Raw genomic sequence first — 15,559 nt, forward strand, 5'->3', positions numbered from 1 at the left:
CTAGGGAGTAGAGTCGGGACCACACAGATTCAGAGCTGGAAAAGACCAGAGACATCTCAGCCACTGGCCTGGGCCCTTCAGAGACAGCCCAATGGGGAGGGCTTCTGGTCTGAGCTGGGAGAGTAGTTGTTACCTTCTGAATGCATCAGTGAACAGCCTAGCTCCAAAGAACCTGGGAAGGGGCAGGGGAGCAAGGTCAAAACAGTTACTCAGAGCTGGGAGTTTGGCCTAGTGGCAACGTGCTTGCCTAGCATGCACAAAGACCAGGGTTTGATTCCTCAGTACTATATACAAAGAAAAAAGCTGGAAGTGGTGCTGTAGCTCAAGTGGTAAAACGCTAGCCTTGAGGAAAAAAGCCCAAAGACAGTGCTCAGGCCCTGAGTTCAAGGCCCAGGACTGGCCAAAAAACAAAACAAAACAAAACAAAACAAAACAAAAAACAAACAAAAAACCCACAATTACTCAGAGGGGGAAGGTACACGCAGAAACGAACAGGACGATACACGATCAGTGCTGGGCCTGATGAAGCAGTGCCCTCATCTAGGCTGGTCCCAGGCTTTAGATGCTTTGGAGTCACATCTACACCACATCAAAATTTGTCACTCAATTCGCCTGGCAGTGTGACCTTAGGCAAGCTCTCCTCACGCTTCAACTTCATAAACCTAACTGAGACAGCGTGAATGTTTGTAGGACAGCCAGGCAGACTCATCAGGGCAGTGGCGAGCAGTAGCATGCCTCTAACCTTTAGCTGGTGCCCTGTCCTTCCACGGAAATACTGTACTTGCTGCGGTTTGTGAAGGAAGTGCATGGGGGAGCAATGGGGCCACCCACAAGCTCCTCAAATGCCCTCAGCTGAAGGAACTCCTGAACAAGTGCACTGAAGGCAGACACTGAAGAATGGGCAGTTTCCAAGAAGGCCCTTCCTCTGGAGACCCGAAAGAAGAGCCAGAGTCACCTTGGAGACTATGGGGACCAGAGCTGTCCTCTACCATTTTATAGCAAGCTCCCAGCCTTTCCCCTAAGAGAACCTTCATGCCAAAGTCTCTATTGTCACTAAATAAATCCCTGCAAAGCACAAAGTCAGCCCAGGTGGTCCATTACCAGATCAAAGTAACAAAGACTCTTTGGAAAAGAGTTGAGGAAACATTTACTTAATGGAATGACAGGGCCACTCCTGCCTTGGGACAGAAGATGCCCAAGGCAGCTTCACCCCACATCTGTATAGGGCCCATCTCAAGCCATCCATCTGCCTTCTCCTGAAATCTCTTGAGATTTCCCACCCCATTTCTCCTGTAGTCTGGACACTGGGAACAGGTGAAATCTGATTTTTTCTGGGACAAACAAACTGTCCCCAAATACAGTCTAGAGCACAGCAGGGTCATTCCTTGAGAATCCACTCTGCTGGGGAAGGGCTCAGAGGCTCAGACATAGAGACTGTATGGACAGGCTGAGACTCACACCAGAAAAGAAACAACAGTTCCCAGGACACCTAGTGCCTTCCTCTTGGTGGTCTGTGGGTCTGGGCACTTTTGGGACATCCCACCGGGGTTGAGGACAGGGGAGGCAGTAAGCTACTATGGATGGTTGTGTCCATAGTGTACTCTCAGCACCTTTATGAAGTTCTTTTTCAGCTGGCTCAAATCATGCCTTGGACTACACTCCACATTCCTTTACTCCTAGGTCATGGCCTGTGCCGCGCTGGTTCTGATATAGTTGGTGGGTTCCTAAGTTACACTGCCACAGCTGCGAGTAACGTTCCCTGAATCCAGACTTATAATTTCTTTTCTGCAATGTGGTTCTCACTCTTTTTGCTGCTTCACCAGTCCTATCAGCTGTAACCTGAAATCAGCACCTTCTGATGGTGACTTTGAAGCTAAGGGAAGGGAAAAGAGAGGAGCCTCTGGGTTGAGAGTCCCAACACCCCAGCTCCAAAATGCTGAGAACATGCTGAGGGGCTGCAGAAAGGATGGTCCAGATGATGACTGGGTCTACGGGGTTTGGCCTCTGAGATGAGTCCCTGACAATGGTGCCTCTCCCCGGATGGGGGAAGCCAACTGGATCCCTCCCCACCTCAGCTGGAAAGATGCTGACAATGGGGCTCTGACAAGAGAGGCTGATGCTGAATTCTGCCTTGCTCTTGTTCTGGGCAGCTCAAACCCATGGGTGCTGAGAGGGGAGAAAGGGAAGGACATGGAGGGGCATGAATCCAATTCCCTGCTTGGTCCACTGGTTGGCTTCTTAGATCCTGGAGATGGAACACAGTCCCTCAACCACCCCTGCGCTCCTCAGTTCTCTCAAGCAAGCAGGAAACAGAGGACAGAAAATATTCTCTACTTCAACTTTGGCTGCTGAAGCTAAAGGGTGGGCTTTTGGCAAAGTGTCCGATCTCTGGGACCCTCTACTGAAATGATTACCAGCATTAGAGGGTCCTGCCTACCTCCTCAGTCCCTGTGTGCTGGGTCCTGTGCTAAGAATTTGATATTCATGGTCTCATTTAATCCTCTGAAAAACCTTGAAAGGGAAGCTTCTTTGTTATCTTCTCTTTACCTATAAGGAAACTGAGGTTCACAGAGGCTAGGGCACTTGTTCAAGGCCAACCAACCCTTAAGAGCCAGAAGAGGCCTCCTCAACTGTCTGACCCCAACGCCTGTGATCTTAGTAGGGCAAGAGGGGGGGAGAATGATCAGAAAGGGGTACTATTCTTAATTCTCACACAAACACAAAACACTAGAGTTACTCTCAGATGAGTAAGACTTACAGGCAGGAAGACCCTGAGGCCATACCAAAGGAAACAGGATGACTTACTGGGGAGGAGCCTTGCTTGTGAGTGGGGAGTTTAACATGTGCAAGAGGCTGATTTGAGGACAGACAGCTTGATGTATTGGGTAGGGTCAGTCTGGGAACAGTTGTTTCGAAGGCAGGTGTAGACACATTTAGCCCCACTGCATGGGTCCAGGAGGCTAAATTCTTCACTCTAGGTCTCTGGCAAGGAAGTGGCAGAGCTAAAATTGAGGCCTAGGACAGGTAACTAATAGTCCTGACTGTTAACATTCCCTCAGAGGGGACAGATGTTCTTCCTGGTCCTTGGTGAGATTCCTTGAGAATATTAAGTGAAGGCTGGAAGGCAGGTGCCTGGGAGTGAGGGGTGGGTCACCTGAAGCTGCTCAAGGGCCGGCACCACTGCCCAGGGGATGCTCAGCTGAGACACGACTGTCCAATCAGCCAGTGGCTGCTCCTTTCCCCTACGGGACTCCAGCAGGAAGCTTCTGAGCATGGGCCCCACACTGCATGCGGGGAAATCAGGGTCATGTTTTCACATAAAAAAAGAATTGGATCTCTAGCTAATGGGAGGATTTCTATTTCAGTGCCAAGAATATTAATTTGACACCTGCAAATTTCTGACAAAAGGGATCTTGAGACAATGTCTACAAGGCAGTACTGAGGAAACAGCCACTTATCTAAATAATGGAAAAGCAGAGGCAACAGAGGATACCAGAAGGGCGTGGCCTATAGCGCTGTCACTCTGGCAAAACTGAGGAACAATGACAGATGAGACACCCCAGTGAGGCCAAGTGCTAGCGGGATTGTGAACGGTGGAGGTGAGACAGAGCTAGAGCTCTGGGCTTGCCCTCCCTGGGTCCAGCTCTTGCATCATTATTAACACCTGGGTATGGCCTGCCTGCCTCCTGAGGCCAGCAGCCCTTTGCCAGAGTGAGGAGTTTGAGTTTATCATGATTATATTGGGACAGAAAGATATTTTCCAGAGAGATGACAAATTGCAAGAACCAAATATACAAAGAGCTTCTACAAATCAGTAAGAAAGATAGTCAAAGGATTTGAGGGCCGAAGGGAAGCTTTATAGCTCCACACCAAACTGAGTATCTCTCAAGAGAAAAAAGTCGAAGCTGGGTGCTGGTGGCTCAGGCCTGTAATCCTAGCTACTTAGGAGGCTGAGCTCTGAGGATTTTTGGTTCAAAGCCAGCTGGGGCACGAAAGTCTGTGAGACTCTTATCTCCAATTAACCATCAGAAAACCAGAAGAGGTGCTTGGCTCAAGGGGTAGGGCAGTAGCCTTGAGCTGAAGAGCTCAGGGACAGAGCTCAGAGTTAAAGGAGGGAGGGAGGGAGGGGAGAGAGAGAGAGAAAGAGAGAGAGAGAGAGAGAGAGAGAGAGAAAGAGAGAGAGAGAGAGAGAGAGAGAAAGGGGGAGAGAGAGAGAGAGAGAGAGAAAGGGGGAGAGAGAGAGAGAGAGAGAGAGAGAGAGAGAGAGAGAGAGAGGGGGGGGGGGGGGAGGAAACTCTTCTCTAGTCAGGAGGAAATGGGGACGGTTCCACTAGACCAGGCACCCTGCCTCTCCTTGGCTTCTGCCCTGGCTAACACACGGTAACTAAGCAGTGAAGAGGACAGTATGCCAATTTCCAAACTTCCCTTAGCTTTTTGAACTGAGAAATGGCAATAACAGAACTCCCCAGACAATGGCTGTCAGGGTTCTCTGGCTATTGCAAATGAAGGTGCTTGAATTCCAGGGACCTCCACTTTGATCAGAGCTATGTTTGGAAATATTTGGAAAAAATCCACCAGAGGACACTTCTAGATATCTTACAAAGGAAGTTCCAACTCAACTCTGCTTTGTTTGTGGCTATAGTTTCATATCCAAGGTCAGAGAGACTGGGCAGGGGACATTTAAGGATGAGATTCTGGTGAAGAACCAGGATGAGGCAGAATGACTCACCAATGCTGATCCAGGTCCCCAAAGCTCTCCTCTGAGATAGGAAGGAGGGATTCTTCCTTTCTGTCACTGCACCCCCACAACTGTCCCCCAAAGCAGCTTTAATCCTCTCCCCACGGGGCCCACAAGATGTGGCCCCAAAGCCCTGACAACATTTGGCGCTTCAGCAAATCGAGTTTCACAGCCGCAACCTGAACAGAGCTGTTTAATGGACTGCGTCTCCTCCTGCTCCCTCTAAATGCATGCGCACACAAAGCCAATTTCAAGCAAAGCAAGCTGGATGGGATTAAACAACTCCATTTAAAAAAGACTGAAAACTCAGCTGCTTCCAGTGCAAGCCTAGAGAAGGCAGCAATCAGCAGAGCTCTCCTCTTCTTTCTGTACTGAAATGAGGGTGTGAGTCACACAGCTCATGGGCAGAACTATGTCATGTCCACCTAGGCATCGCGGAGTTGGGGAGCAGGATGAGGAGGGCAGTGGGGTAGGTGTGGAGGTAAGATAAGGCAGGGGGGGTCAGGAGCATGCACAGACTTTCTGTTGAGGTCTTTCTGGAAATGCAGAGAACCTTCAGAGGACTGAGAGGCTAACACCTGGCTTGTTGGCTTTTCTCTTTAGGCCAGGTTTGGAAAAGCAAATCCAGGCTGCAGGATGGCTACCCAGGGGGGAGCCAACTGCTCCACTGCAAGGAATCTGTAAGCAATGTCTCTCTATCTTTTTTTCCAATCCTAGCCCTGTCCACTCCCTTATTCCCATTGGGCTGTGTGGCCAGGTCTGTCAATTTCTGCCCTTATGGCTATGCAGATATATGGCTCTGCCCATTGCTCACTGATTGACAGCCAGAAGGAAAGAGAGGGGTGGGTCACAGCTCAGACCATTAGCATGAAGGGCTGGTATGGATGGAGGAAGGGCTACGCATGCCCTTGTGAATGAGTATGCCCAGTAACTACTGCCCCTTGGTTGAGACCAGAGCTCATTGAAAAGAAACACCCTGCCACAACTCCTGGACAAGTGTTGCTGTGTGGCACGGATGGTGAACAGCTAGAAGAGACTCTTCCAATGACCATGACAAGAGGACTTGATAGGCATGACATCAACCCACTGAACAGGCCCATCTCAGCGGAGACCACTCCAAAGGAAGATGGAGTAGCTGACAGTGAGAACCTACCTCATCCGATTCATCTGATAACGTCTGGAGTAGGATGGGGAAGAGGCTGTCTGTGTGCCGGAACATCTGGAGAGCAGAGAAGGGGCATCGGTGAGTTCCCCTCTCCCTATACAGCTTCTGTATCCGGCTGCCCCATACAGACCACCTTTCTCCCCCTAGTACATGGAGATTATATCACATCCTCTGCCATACCCAAACCCCGACAGCCACATCCCAAACCTTCTCAAGCATGAGCCAGCCCTGGAAAACCAAAGTGGACCTAGACGAGGTTCTCGGGCATGGAGGGGTTGCCTAGGGGTCTGGGCCCGGGCTCACTTTGCGGGGAGTCTTGATGTAGAGGTGATACAGCCACTTCAGAACAGCAATCCTGGTCATCATTCCAATGGCCATGTCTTTGAGGTGGCAGTTCAGGACCTGTACAATCCCATCAAGGTGCAGGGTCACTGGGGCCCTGTCAGTGCTGTGGGTGAGATCAGGACAGATAGTAAAGGGAAAGTAGGGCCTCACATTGCCCCCTCCCAACAAGCCACAGGACTCCCTGGGACTGCACACGTGGAACCACTGCCTTGGGGCAGGTCAGGCCAGGTCCAGGCAAACCCTCCATTGGCTCAGGAATGTGGCTCTGTCATCCCAGTCCAGGTGCTTAAAGGAAGTCTTATTTCTTTCCCTCTGCTTCTTTTTGCCCTTTCCAAAGGAGTTTGGAGCTCATGACTTGGTTGGAGCTACATGATGCACATGAGGGGAAAAGGCCAGTCTGCTGGTCCCCACTCTTGTCCTTCTCCAGGACGGGCCTGTCTCAGACAGCTGGCATGAAGCTGGCATGCCTGGACTTACGGGCTACACCTTGGATGTTAGGCATTCTCAGGGCACAAAGCCAGACTCTTTGCCCACAAAGTTTACTGGTGAAACAAAGCCATTCTGTCCAGACAGAGCAGAGTGGGACCTTGAAAACATTCCCCGGCATCCAACAGGCCCTTCACAGGCAACCGAGGACTGTTTCTTGAGTGAAGACAGGGGCTGTGGCACTTAGCACAAGACTTGGTCTAGGAGAAACCTTGAGAGCCACTTGTGAGATGGAAACACTCTTACGAGTTGGGGAAGAGGCAGCAGAGGCTCTGCTAGAGAGATTGTTCAGGATGAGCTCTTGCTCCAGTAGGGCCAGGGGCCTCTTGGCTTCCTCCGAATCTAAAGTAAATCAGTCCAAAGTGACAAGAGTGCAGGCAGCATGTCTTAAGGACCAGGCCAGGCAGCTTTGCTGCCACCTGTACAAAATGGTCTTCCATGACCTTTCTAGGCTGCTCAATTATTCATGTGCATCAGGAACTCAATGGCTGTGCTCTTCTCATTTGCCTGCAGTCTCTGTGCAGCTCATGTGATGAGAATTCCTATAGGGCCCAATTCTGAGCTGTGTAACTGCTAGGTAGAAGTGCTCTTTAATAAGGCTTGATAGTCCCCTAGTGCCTGTTTCAGGGGTGAGAGTGGGCACAGCCATAGGGGCGAGATCTGGACATGTGATACAGGGACACAACCTAGAATGGAGCCTCTGGGGGGAGGAGGGCGGCCATCATGCTTTCCCAGAGGCTATGAGGCTGAAAGTTCCCGGTATGTTCTTAGGATCTCCAAACATCTCAATGCTTTGGTGACCTAAGACCCAGGGAAAGCAGAGCACAGACAGGTCCAGGGCACAGACTCAGCCCCTAGTCGAGCCTTTAAATTGCTCTCTCAGGCTCACTGTCCAACATAAACACAGAGAGGCACAGATGAGACTCTATATTCTCTGGTTTAAATTGAAAAGGAAAAAGCCAGTGAAATTAGTTTAGCATGTTTGAACTAACCCAAAGTATCTTAAGATACTATAAGCATTTCAACATCCAACTAAGGTGGTAAATATAAGACTAATCAGATGCCTCACACTCTATGTTCTAACTCTCTGGAATCCAGCATGCACTTCCATTTGGAGCATGCAGTCGCTCAGGTGCTCAGCACAGCACTCCATACCTGGGCCTATTCTGCATTTCCTAATCAGATCTGACCATTTCCTCGATGCCTCCTCCCCTCTGCTGATGGCCAGGCCTTCCTGTCTCATCTCCAGGTCTATGTTCCCCATCCTGGCTGTCCTTCTGCAGAGTTCCTTCCAGAGTACTCCCTGTGGCTTGGACCTTCTCCTCAGGCCAGAGCTCCTTTGCTTCAGAGGTAGAGGAGATGCCCGCGGCAGCCCAGGGACTGGCATGGAGCAAATGGACAGCAAAGGGCAGCAGCTCCCACCCGAGCCTGTTCTTCCCCACCCTGTGCCCTGAGATCTGTGGGAAGTACCTTTCTAGCAGGAGCTGCAGGGTGTTCAGGACACTAATGGGACCTAGGGTGTCACGAGCACGATGTGCCTGCCAGATGACTGCCACATCTCAGTGGAACTGCCTGCCTCCCTGTCAGAAAGGCCTTGCTTCACTTACCTGGCAGGTGCAGTTTTACCCTGGCCAACCTGCCTTGGAGCTGCGGGAAAGTAGGAAGACATCATCAAGACCAGGTCTCCACTCTAATAAACCTTAGCGGAGGGAAGAAGAGATCTGACGGCACAGTGATGGTGCCACCAAACATGGAAATGATGAACTGACTGGCCCCGTAGCCTATGGCCTGAAATCCAGAGACATCAGTGACCTGGCCAAGGTTCCACAGCAAGGAAGTTGTGCCAGCAATCTGGACCTGAGCGGTCTGACTCTGGAATGGCCTCACTCAGCCTGAGGCCCTTCCAGGGTGCAGGCTCAGGAGAGTCTATGGCAGCATCACATCCAATGACTCTCAGCAGGGGCAGCAGAGTGGGCACCAATGTGTGTACAGCATTAGGTGTCAAGAATCAAGGGTATCCAACAGACTTGACTTGTCAAAAGGGCAGTCAAAGTTCAGGGTAGGGAGGAGGAGGCTGGCTGGAGGGGCCTCTGTGCACCATATTCCAAATCCAAACAAGGCCCCATGACGCCAGGCTGAGGGCTGAGCTCTAACTACATCTTTCCGGAGGCCATGGCATCTCCTTCAGGGGGCGCTGTGTCACAGCTACACAATGAAGGAAGGTGATCATGGAGCTGCAGTGTGGACTGGCATGGATATACAAACACTGCCCAACTTCCCCACTGTAAGTGATGACTAGCGCAAACCTTTCAGGTAAAGGCCTCAGATCGCTGGTGGAGCAGTTGTCAGCCTCACCCAACCTAAAACTTCACAATTAAAAGGGACCTCATGGTTCTTATAAGTCAATCCTTCAATGCAGAGTTGAGCAATCCAGGGTCCAGAGACAGTGTGAGACCAACCAAGACTCTGAGGCCAAGTGCTGAGAACTCACTCCCTTGGTTGTAAACATCTGCCCTGGACTAGTTGAAGATAAAGGTCACTGGAAGTAGGAAAATGCCTGGGCACCAGGTAGACTGGTTTTAGTGCCTGGGTTAGGATAGGTCAGGATCTCCTGACAGCTCTCAGATGCTCTGCTGGGTCGGGCAGGCTATTGAGCTCTGCGCATGCTGGGACAGATGGAGCTCTCCTAAGCCCTTCCTGGAAGAAGCTCACTGCATTGTGTGGCTCCTGGGTTGGAGCCTAAGCTATGACAATTTCCACTCTGGCTAACCTTACTCATCAAGAACAGGAGAGAGCTTGTGAAGTTTAAAATACATTTCTACATCGGTTCCAAAAAGTCTAGACAAGTTACTCTTGGGGCTTCTGAGTTATTTCAAGGTGTCTGCAAAACCCCATTTTCACCATACCTTTTCTCATAAAGCATCTCGTAATGAGTGTCTTACACATGTATGTACTACCATTTCCAAGTGCATGGTGCTGCTGTGGCTGTTAAAATACAGACTTACCACATAATGCTTCTGATACCACCAATAAATAATATGGTCCAGTGGTTCTCTCTGGGAGACGGCACTTTATTTCTGAGATGCGTAACTTTCTATGGGGCTCACATTACAGCTCTAATCAAATTAGAAGAAAGGTAAGTCTAAAAATAGAGCTGTTTCTGAATTCAAAGTTGCCCTTTTTATTTTTTTAATACAAGATCATTATATATTCCTTTCAATCAGCACTTGTGGGGAGCTGGGAAGCACTGATTTCTAGACCATTCTGCTTGCTCACATATGGGACAAGCAGCTATCCCAGGTGAACCATACTGCATCACTAGGCACAAGAAGGGAGACCACACAGCAACACCTGTGGAAACCCCTGCTGAGTGAGCGTCATAGAGACCAACAGGCAACTCTGGAACTTTCCAAATGTGCCTAATGAAGCTAAGTGCAGAGGTTTGGTGACAAACAGATCCCAGCTTGAAGATTCTCACATGGTCAGTAACTAGCTGAGTGGCTCTGAGCAAGAAGTCAGCCTCTCTGGTCAGACTTTCTCCTGTACAATGGGGATAACAAAGAGGTGGTTTTGGGCTTGCCTCTAGCCCTTGAGCTCTTGCTTGGCTTTTTCATTCATAGCTGGTGCTCTACCACTTGAGCCACATCTCTACTTCTAGCTTTTTGTTGGTTACTTAGAGATAAGACTCCAGTGGATTTGTCTGCATAGACTGACCTCAAGCCACAACTCTCAGGTCTCAGCCTTCCGAGTAACCAGGATGACAGACGTGAATCACCAGCCCTGGGTTAGAGGAGTGTTTGGTGAGAATGAATGTAGTAACTAGGAGTCACAAAGTGCCAGGCACTGTTCCTCCCATATGTTAACTCATCTATGCCCCATCATTCACTATGAGGCAGATGCTATCATGATACTTACTTTACAAGTCTGGCAGTCAGGAGGTGAACCAGGCCCTTGACTCTGCCCTCTCTAGCATTCCCAGGAGAAACCGTGCATCTCATGTGTATGCACCTATGGTGTTAATCCTTTTTACTTTTGCATTGGCTGCGCTTGCTTCCTCCATCCTGGTTTCCTCCCCGAGGGCAGCCAGACTTCAGCTCCCATGACCTTCCCAAACTCAGCAGGGCCAAGGGGTCTGGAGTCCTCTAGTTTCTTCTCTGCCTCAATTGCTCACCCAGACCCACAGTGACTGGTACCACTGCTTCTCCAGTGGGTACCACACCTGGTGGGTACCAGGTATGGGTAACACGCCTGGACCCAGGGCTTCCCTGTCATGAGGGAGAGGCAGGCAAGGGAGACAAGGCAGCTGTGTGCTTTCCTGTAGTCTGTGATCTCCTCCCATGTCTAGCTAAGCAGGAGGAGCTCCTGAGAGCGGTCAGAATTTCATGTGAATGTGTCTTCCTGGACAGGGGTTCACAGTGTTCATCAGACTCTCTGAGGGTTCAGAATGGTCATCATTTTTGGGTTTCTACCGGAAACACGTTCTACCTTCAGGCCTCTGCCCTTGGCTGGGTCTGAACTGTGTGTGATGTTCTGGGAAAGTATCTGGGAGACAGTAGGGAGGGTTTTGTTTGGTGTCACCTTGAATAACGCCACCATGTCCAAGCTCAGCCTCTCTCTGGTGGCCCCCCTAAATCCCCTTCTTCCTCTCTAGCAGGGAGGGCTACAGACTCACACTGTGCTACTGCCATAAGACCTTCCTGAACCAAGTGTGAGAAAGTACTAGATGGATTCGTTCTGGTGTGCTTCTTAAAAGGGTACTGTAGGACTATGGCATCAGTTCCTGTATGGCAGGTACAAACCAAACCTGCTTTCAGCTAAGTGGTTCCTGGCTGTAGCAAAAGAACTGAGGCCTCTGTAGGCCCAGCCCAGCAGTGGCAACCCAGGCTCCCAAGCTAGGCAGGGGAGGGTCATGTCACCTCACAGCCTATCGGCTATGGCCTGCTTCTGCCTCCTCCTCCATTTTTCCACCACCACTCTCTTGAAGTGTGACAGTCTCCATTGCCCAGTTTACATAGACAAGTCATTACCCGAGGGAGTACCTAAATCCAATCCCTGCCATTCCCATTACAGCGCTGGCTTCCCACAGCCTCCAGGACCAGAGCTGAAGCCAGCAGAGAACTCCCTTGTCTTCAGCATCTCTGCCCAGGCTTGCTCTAGCTCTACGCCTGCCTCCTTCCCCTCCGCTGGGAAATCCTAATAGGTATCTTGGAAATACATCTCCCCAGTCTGCCATCTCCTCAATGTGGGCCTCATCCCTTCTCAGCAGGGTGGCTGCAGTGGCCCTCCAGCCTCTCTGTGTCCCCCTAAGCCCCTCCTAGGGGCTCCAGATACATCCCTTTTCAGCCTCAAAATACAAATAATAGTGCTGCTGACTTGGGATTAAACACAAGCAAATCAAAATGATTTTGGCTAGGGGATTTAGCACAGACTAGGCTGTAGAAGCAATTTCTGGGTCATTATTCTCAGCCCTGGGTTCAAGCCTTCAGCTTGGGCACCAGGCACTGCAGCTTGTGCTACCAACACCCTATGTAAAGCAATCGGCCAGCCCCTTTTCTGGTATGTGCCATTGCACGGTGACCCCTGACCCTAATCTGGCAATGTTCTGGCTACTTTACTAGAGAATCTCAAGGACAGGGGCACATTTGAAAGGGGCGCGGGGGGGGGGTGGTGAGGACTTTTTAATCTTCAAATCTGATAGGTTGAGCACAGACAGGTGCAAATGACCAGCACTTACTGACTGGATGTCTGTTGTGAGAGTTGTCTAAGATATTTCAGTGCTGTGGACTTGATTAAGATCCTTAGGTCCTTAGGGATAGGAATACATTGAAAAATGATAGAGAAGAAAAGACCTAAGAGCCTGTAGAGAAGAACCTCGGGACTGAACACACATTTTTCTCTTCATAAGTGATATGCTTTCCCGGCCCAGGTTTAATGTCAAGTTCAAAGGAAGAACTGAATTGTAGGAGAACCACCACCCAGTCAAGCCATGTGTGAATCAATGCTTCTCAAAAGAAACAGTGAGAAGAAGGTCAAGGGACTCAGACTGGAACGTAACTGGGACATTCCCTCCCGGAGGGGTCCCATTACCCTTCAGGAGCACGGCTTGGAGTTGATGAGGAATGGGATTATTTGTCTGTTTGGCCTGCAATGCCCTCCTGTGGAAGGCTGTGCTATGACAGCAGCCCTGGGAGTGTTGAACATATCCTGCATTTGGAGGCATGCTTAGACTCTGCTTAGCTAGTCTTCCAACCACCTTTCCCTTGTTCTTGTAACCCTACGATGTCTGGACAAGCAAAGGCATTTGCAAGTGTCACCTCCATAACCCAGCACGAGCTGGGTTTATGGCCAGGCAAGATGGCACATGCCTATAATCCTAGCTTGAGAGGCTGAGGTAGGATTGTTGAATTCTAAGCCAACCTGGCTACAAAAGAAGACCTGGTCTTAAAACAAATAAAAAAACCACACACAATAACCCCCAAACAAAATGAAGGCAAAACCAAGTGAATTTACTGACTGAATGGTTTCTAATCCCTCCCTCAAAGCTATTTGCTCACAGGAAGTGGGCGGGTTGGGCTCTCTGGCTGCCCTCTAGATCCCCTCCTTAGTCACATCCTGTAGACACAAGAAGCTCCTGAAACAGTGGCCTTAGCAGTTTGCCTGGGGTCTTCCCTGCAGTTCCCCATACTCCGGAAGGATGCGGGCCACTTGCTTTTCACAAACACTTCTGATTGGAATATACCACTTACCTAGCTGGGGTAAAGACATTGATGCCACTCCCAAAGCTGGAGTCACAAGAGCCATCTGGACCTCCTGGGAGAGAAAGCAGAACAGGGTGTCATGAAAGGCTATTTGGTGTATCTTACAACAGCCAGCATTTTTTGTTGTTGTTGGTTGAGATAGAGTGTCTCAAACTCCCCCCCCCCCTTTTTTGGTTTTAAACTATGATCCTCCAAGTAGCTAGGATTATAACTGAGTCAACCACACCTGGCTGCTGAGATTCTTTTCAGACATTGAATATGTTTTGAAATTGATTATGGTGATAATTACACAACCCTAAATACATAAAAGTCACTGAAAAGTACACTTTAGGTTGGGTATAAATGATATGGAAAGTCAATCAAGGGATGACATCGGGGAATATTTAACTGCAATCTGCCTGCCTTTTTCCATGGGGCCAAGTCAATTCTGTCACCCATAGTGTCCTTACTGCTATGGGATGGGAAAGAAGAGGGTCTAGGGGCATCAACAATGGTTTTTCTTAAGGAATAACCTTAATTATTGCAACCTTTTTATTTTGGTATGTAATTAAGTTTCCTAAAGAAGCAAGAGGGCCTAGGGACTTGGGAGAAGGAAGGAGAGGTACAGCACAGTGAATCCTGGGCAGGACAGTTATGGCCATGTCCCTCTTGGAGACATCTGCGCATTTGCAGACCAACTGCTAGGGTTCAGAAATGAGCCTAAAATTTACTTTGCCTCGTGTTTGCACTTAAGCATCTCTCCTGGGCTCCTCCACATGAGGGTCCCTATAAAACAGGGCTGCCAGACACGTGATCCAGCAGACTCTGTGCAGCTTCCCTTTAGGGAGGGTCTAGCAATTCACATATACTTGCAGCAGTGAAGAACATTTGGCCTCCCAGAGCCTTACACGGGATGTTAGTCATCTCTCCAGTGTTTGCCAACTTGATGAGTAAAAGAGAGACTGCTTTACTCTGCAGTCTTCTGGTTCCTAGTCACACAGAGCATCTTTTGTTGCCCTTTTGTGTTAATTCTTCCTCAGAGAGCTGCACAGTGACACAGTGCTCATGAGCAGGACTCTGCAGCCCAGTGGCTTCAGCTCGGGCTCTACTCCTCAATGACTCACCTGACCCTGCCTCCCTTCCTCCACCTGTAGCACGAGGGTAGTGACAGTGTCTACACCTTACACTTGGTACACATAAACATTTGTTAGGTGTTTACAATGATTCCTGGCACATTTTGAAAGCAATATAAGCATTGTTTTTAAAGTAGTACCGAGGTTTAACTCAGGGCCTCGTGTTTGCTAGGTGGGTGTTCTAGCACTTGAACCATGCCTCTAGCCCTTTTTGGGTTATTTTTCAGATAGGGCCTCGTGCTTTTTGCCTAGGTTGGGGTTGGACCTGTTTTTCTACCTCCACCCTCCTGAATAGCTGGGATTACAAATCAGCCCACCATGCCCAGCTTGTTTACTAAGATGGAAGGGGGTTTTGTTAACTTTTTCCTGGACTAGTACCAAACCAAGATTTTCCTGATCTCTCATTCCTGAGTAACTGGAATTACAAGTATGAGTCACTGTGCTTAGCCTAATCTTTTTTTTCTAAATTTATTTAAATTTTGTTGTAAAGGTGATGTACAGGTAATAAGTATAATTTCTTTGGAATACTGCACCCCTTCTCCTGTCTCCCACTTTTCCCCCTTCCAACCTCCCTTCCTCCAAGTTGTAAAGTTCATTTTCAGCACATCGTCTAGTGAGTATCACTGTTGAAGTGGCTTCCCATTTGTCACACAGTTTCTGTGATTTCCCTTTCTTTTTCTTTTCCTGTCCTTTCCTTTCCTTTCTTTCTTTTTTTGGTTGATCTTGGGGCTTGAACCCTGGGCCTGGGCGCTGTCCGTGAACTCTTCAGCTCAAGGCTACTGACCTACCCTTGAGCAACAGCGCCACTTCCAGGAGGTAAGAGTCTCAGGAACTTTAGTGCCAGGGCTGGTTGTGAACAGCGATCGTCAAGATTTCAGCCTCCTGAGTAGTTAGGATGACAGGAATGAGCCATGTCACGTCCCTTTCTTACTGGTGATGTGAAGTACTTGCCTAA

General features: G+C 49.4%; 1 protein-coding gene across 2 annotated transcripts in view; it reads right to left on the reverse strand.

Annotated features, from left to right (window-relative positions):
* The window catches only part of Vac14 (VAC14 component of PIKFYVE complex), an 88,226-nt gene that overhangs the window by 49,932 nt on the left and 22,735 nt on the right, over positions 1-15,559 (reverse strand). For both annotated transcript variants that reach the window (XM_090357290.1, XM_090357289.1), the window contains exons 10-12: positions 13,481-13,544; positions 6,207-6,351; positions 5,892-5,957 (exon numbers count right to left, since the gene is read on the reverse strand). In XM_090357290.1, coding sequence (XP_090213416.1) covers positions 5,892-5,957; positions 6,207-6,351; positions 13,481-13,544 — 275 coding nt within the window. The remainder of the gene's footprint in view (positions 1-5,891; positions 5,958-6,206; positions 6,352-13,480; positions 13,545-15,559) is intronic.

The sequence above is a fragment of the Megascapheus bottae genome, chromosome 24, assembly GCF_031878675.1.
Source record: "Megascapheus bottae isolate mThoBot1 chromosome 24, mThoBot2.hap1, whole genome shotgun sequence".
NCBI classification, from domain to species: Eukaryota; Metazoa; Chordata; class Mammalia; order Rodentia; family Geomyidae; genus Megascapheus; species Megascapheus bottae.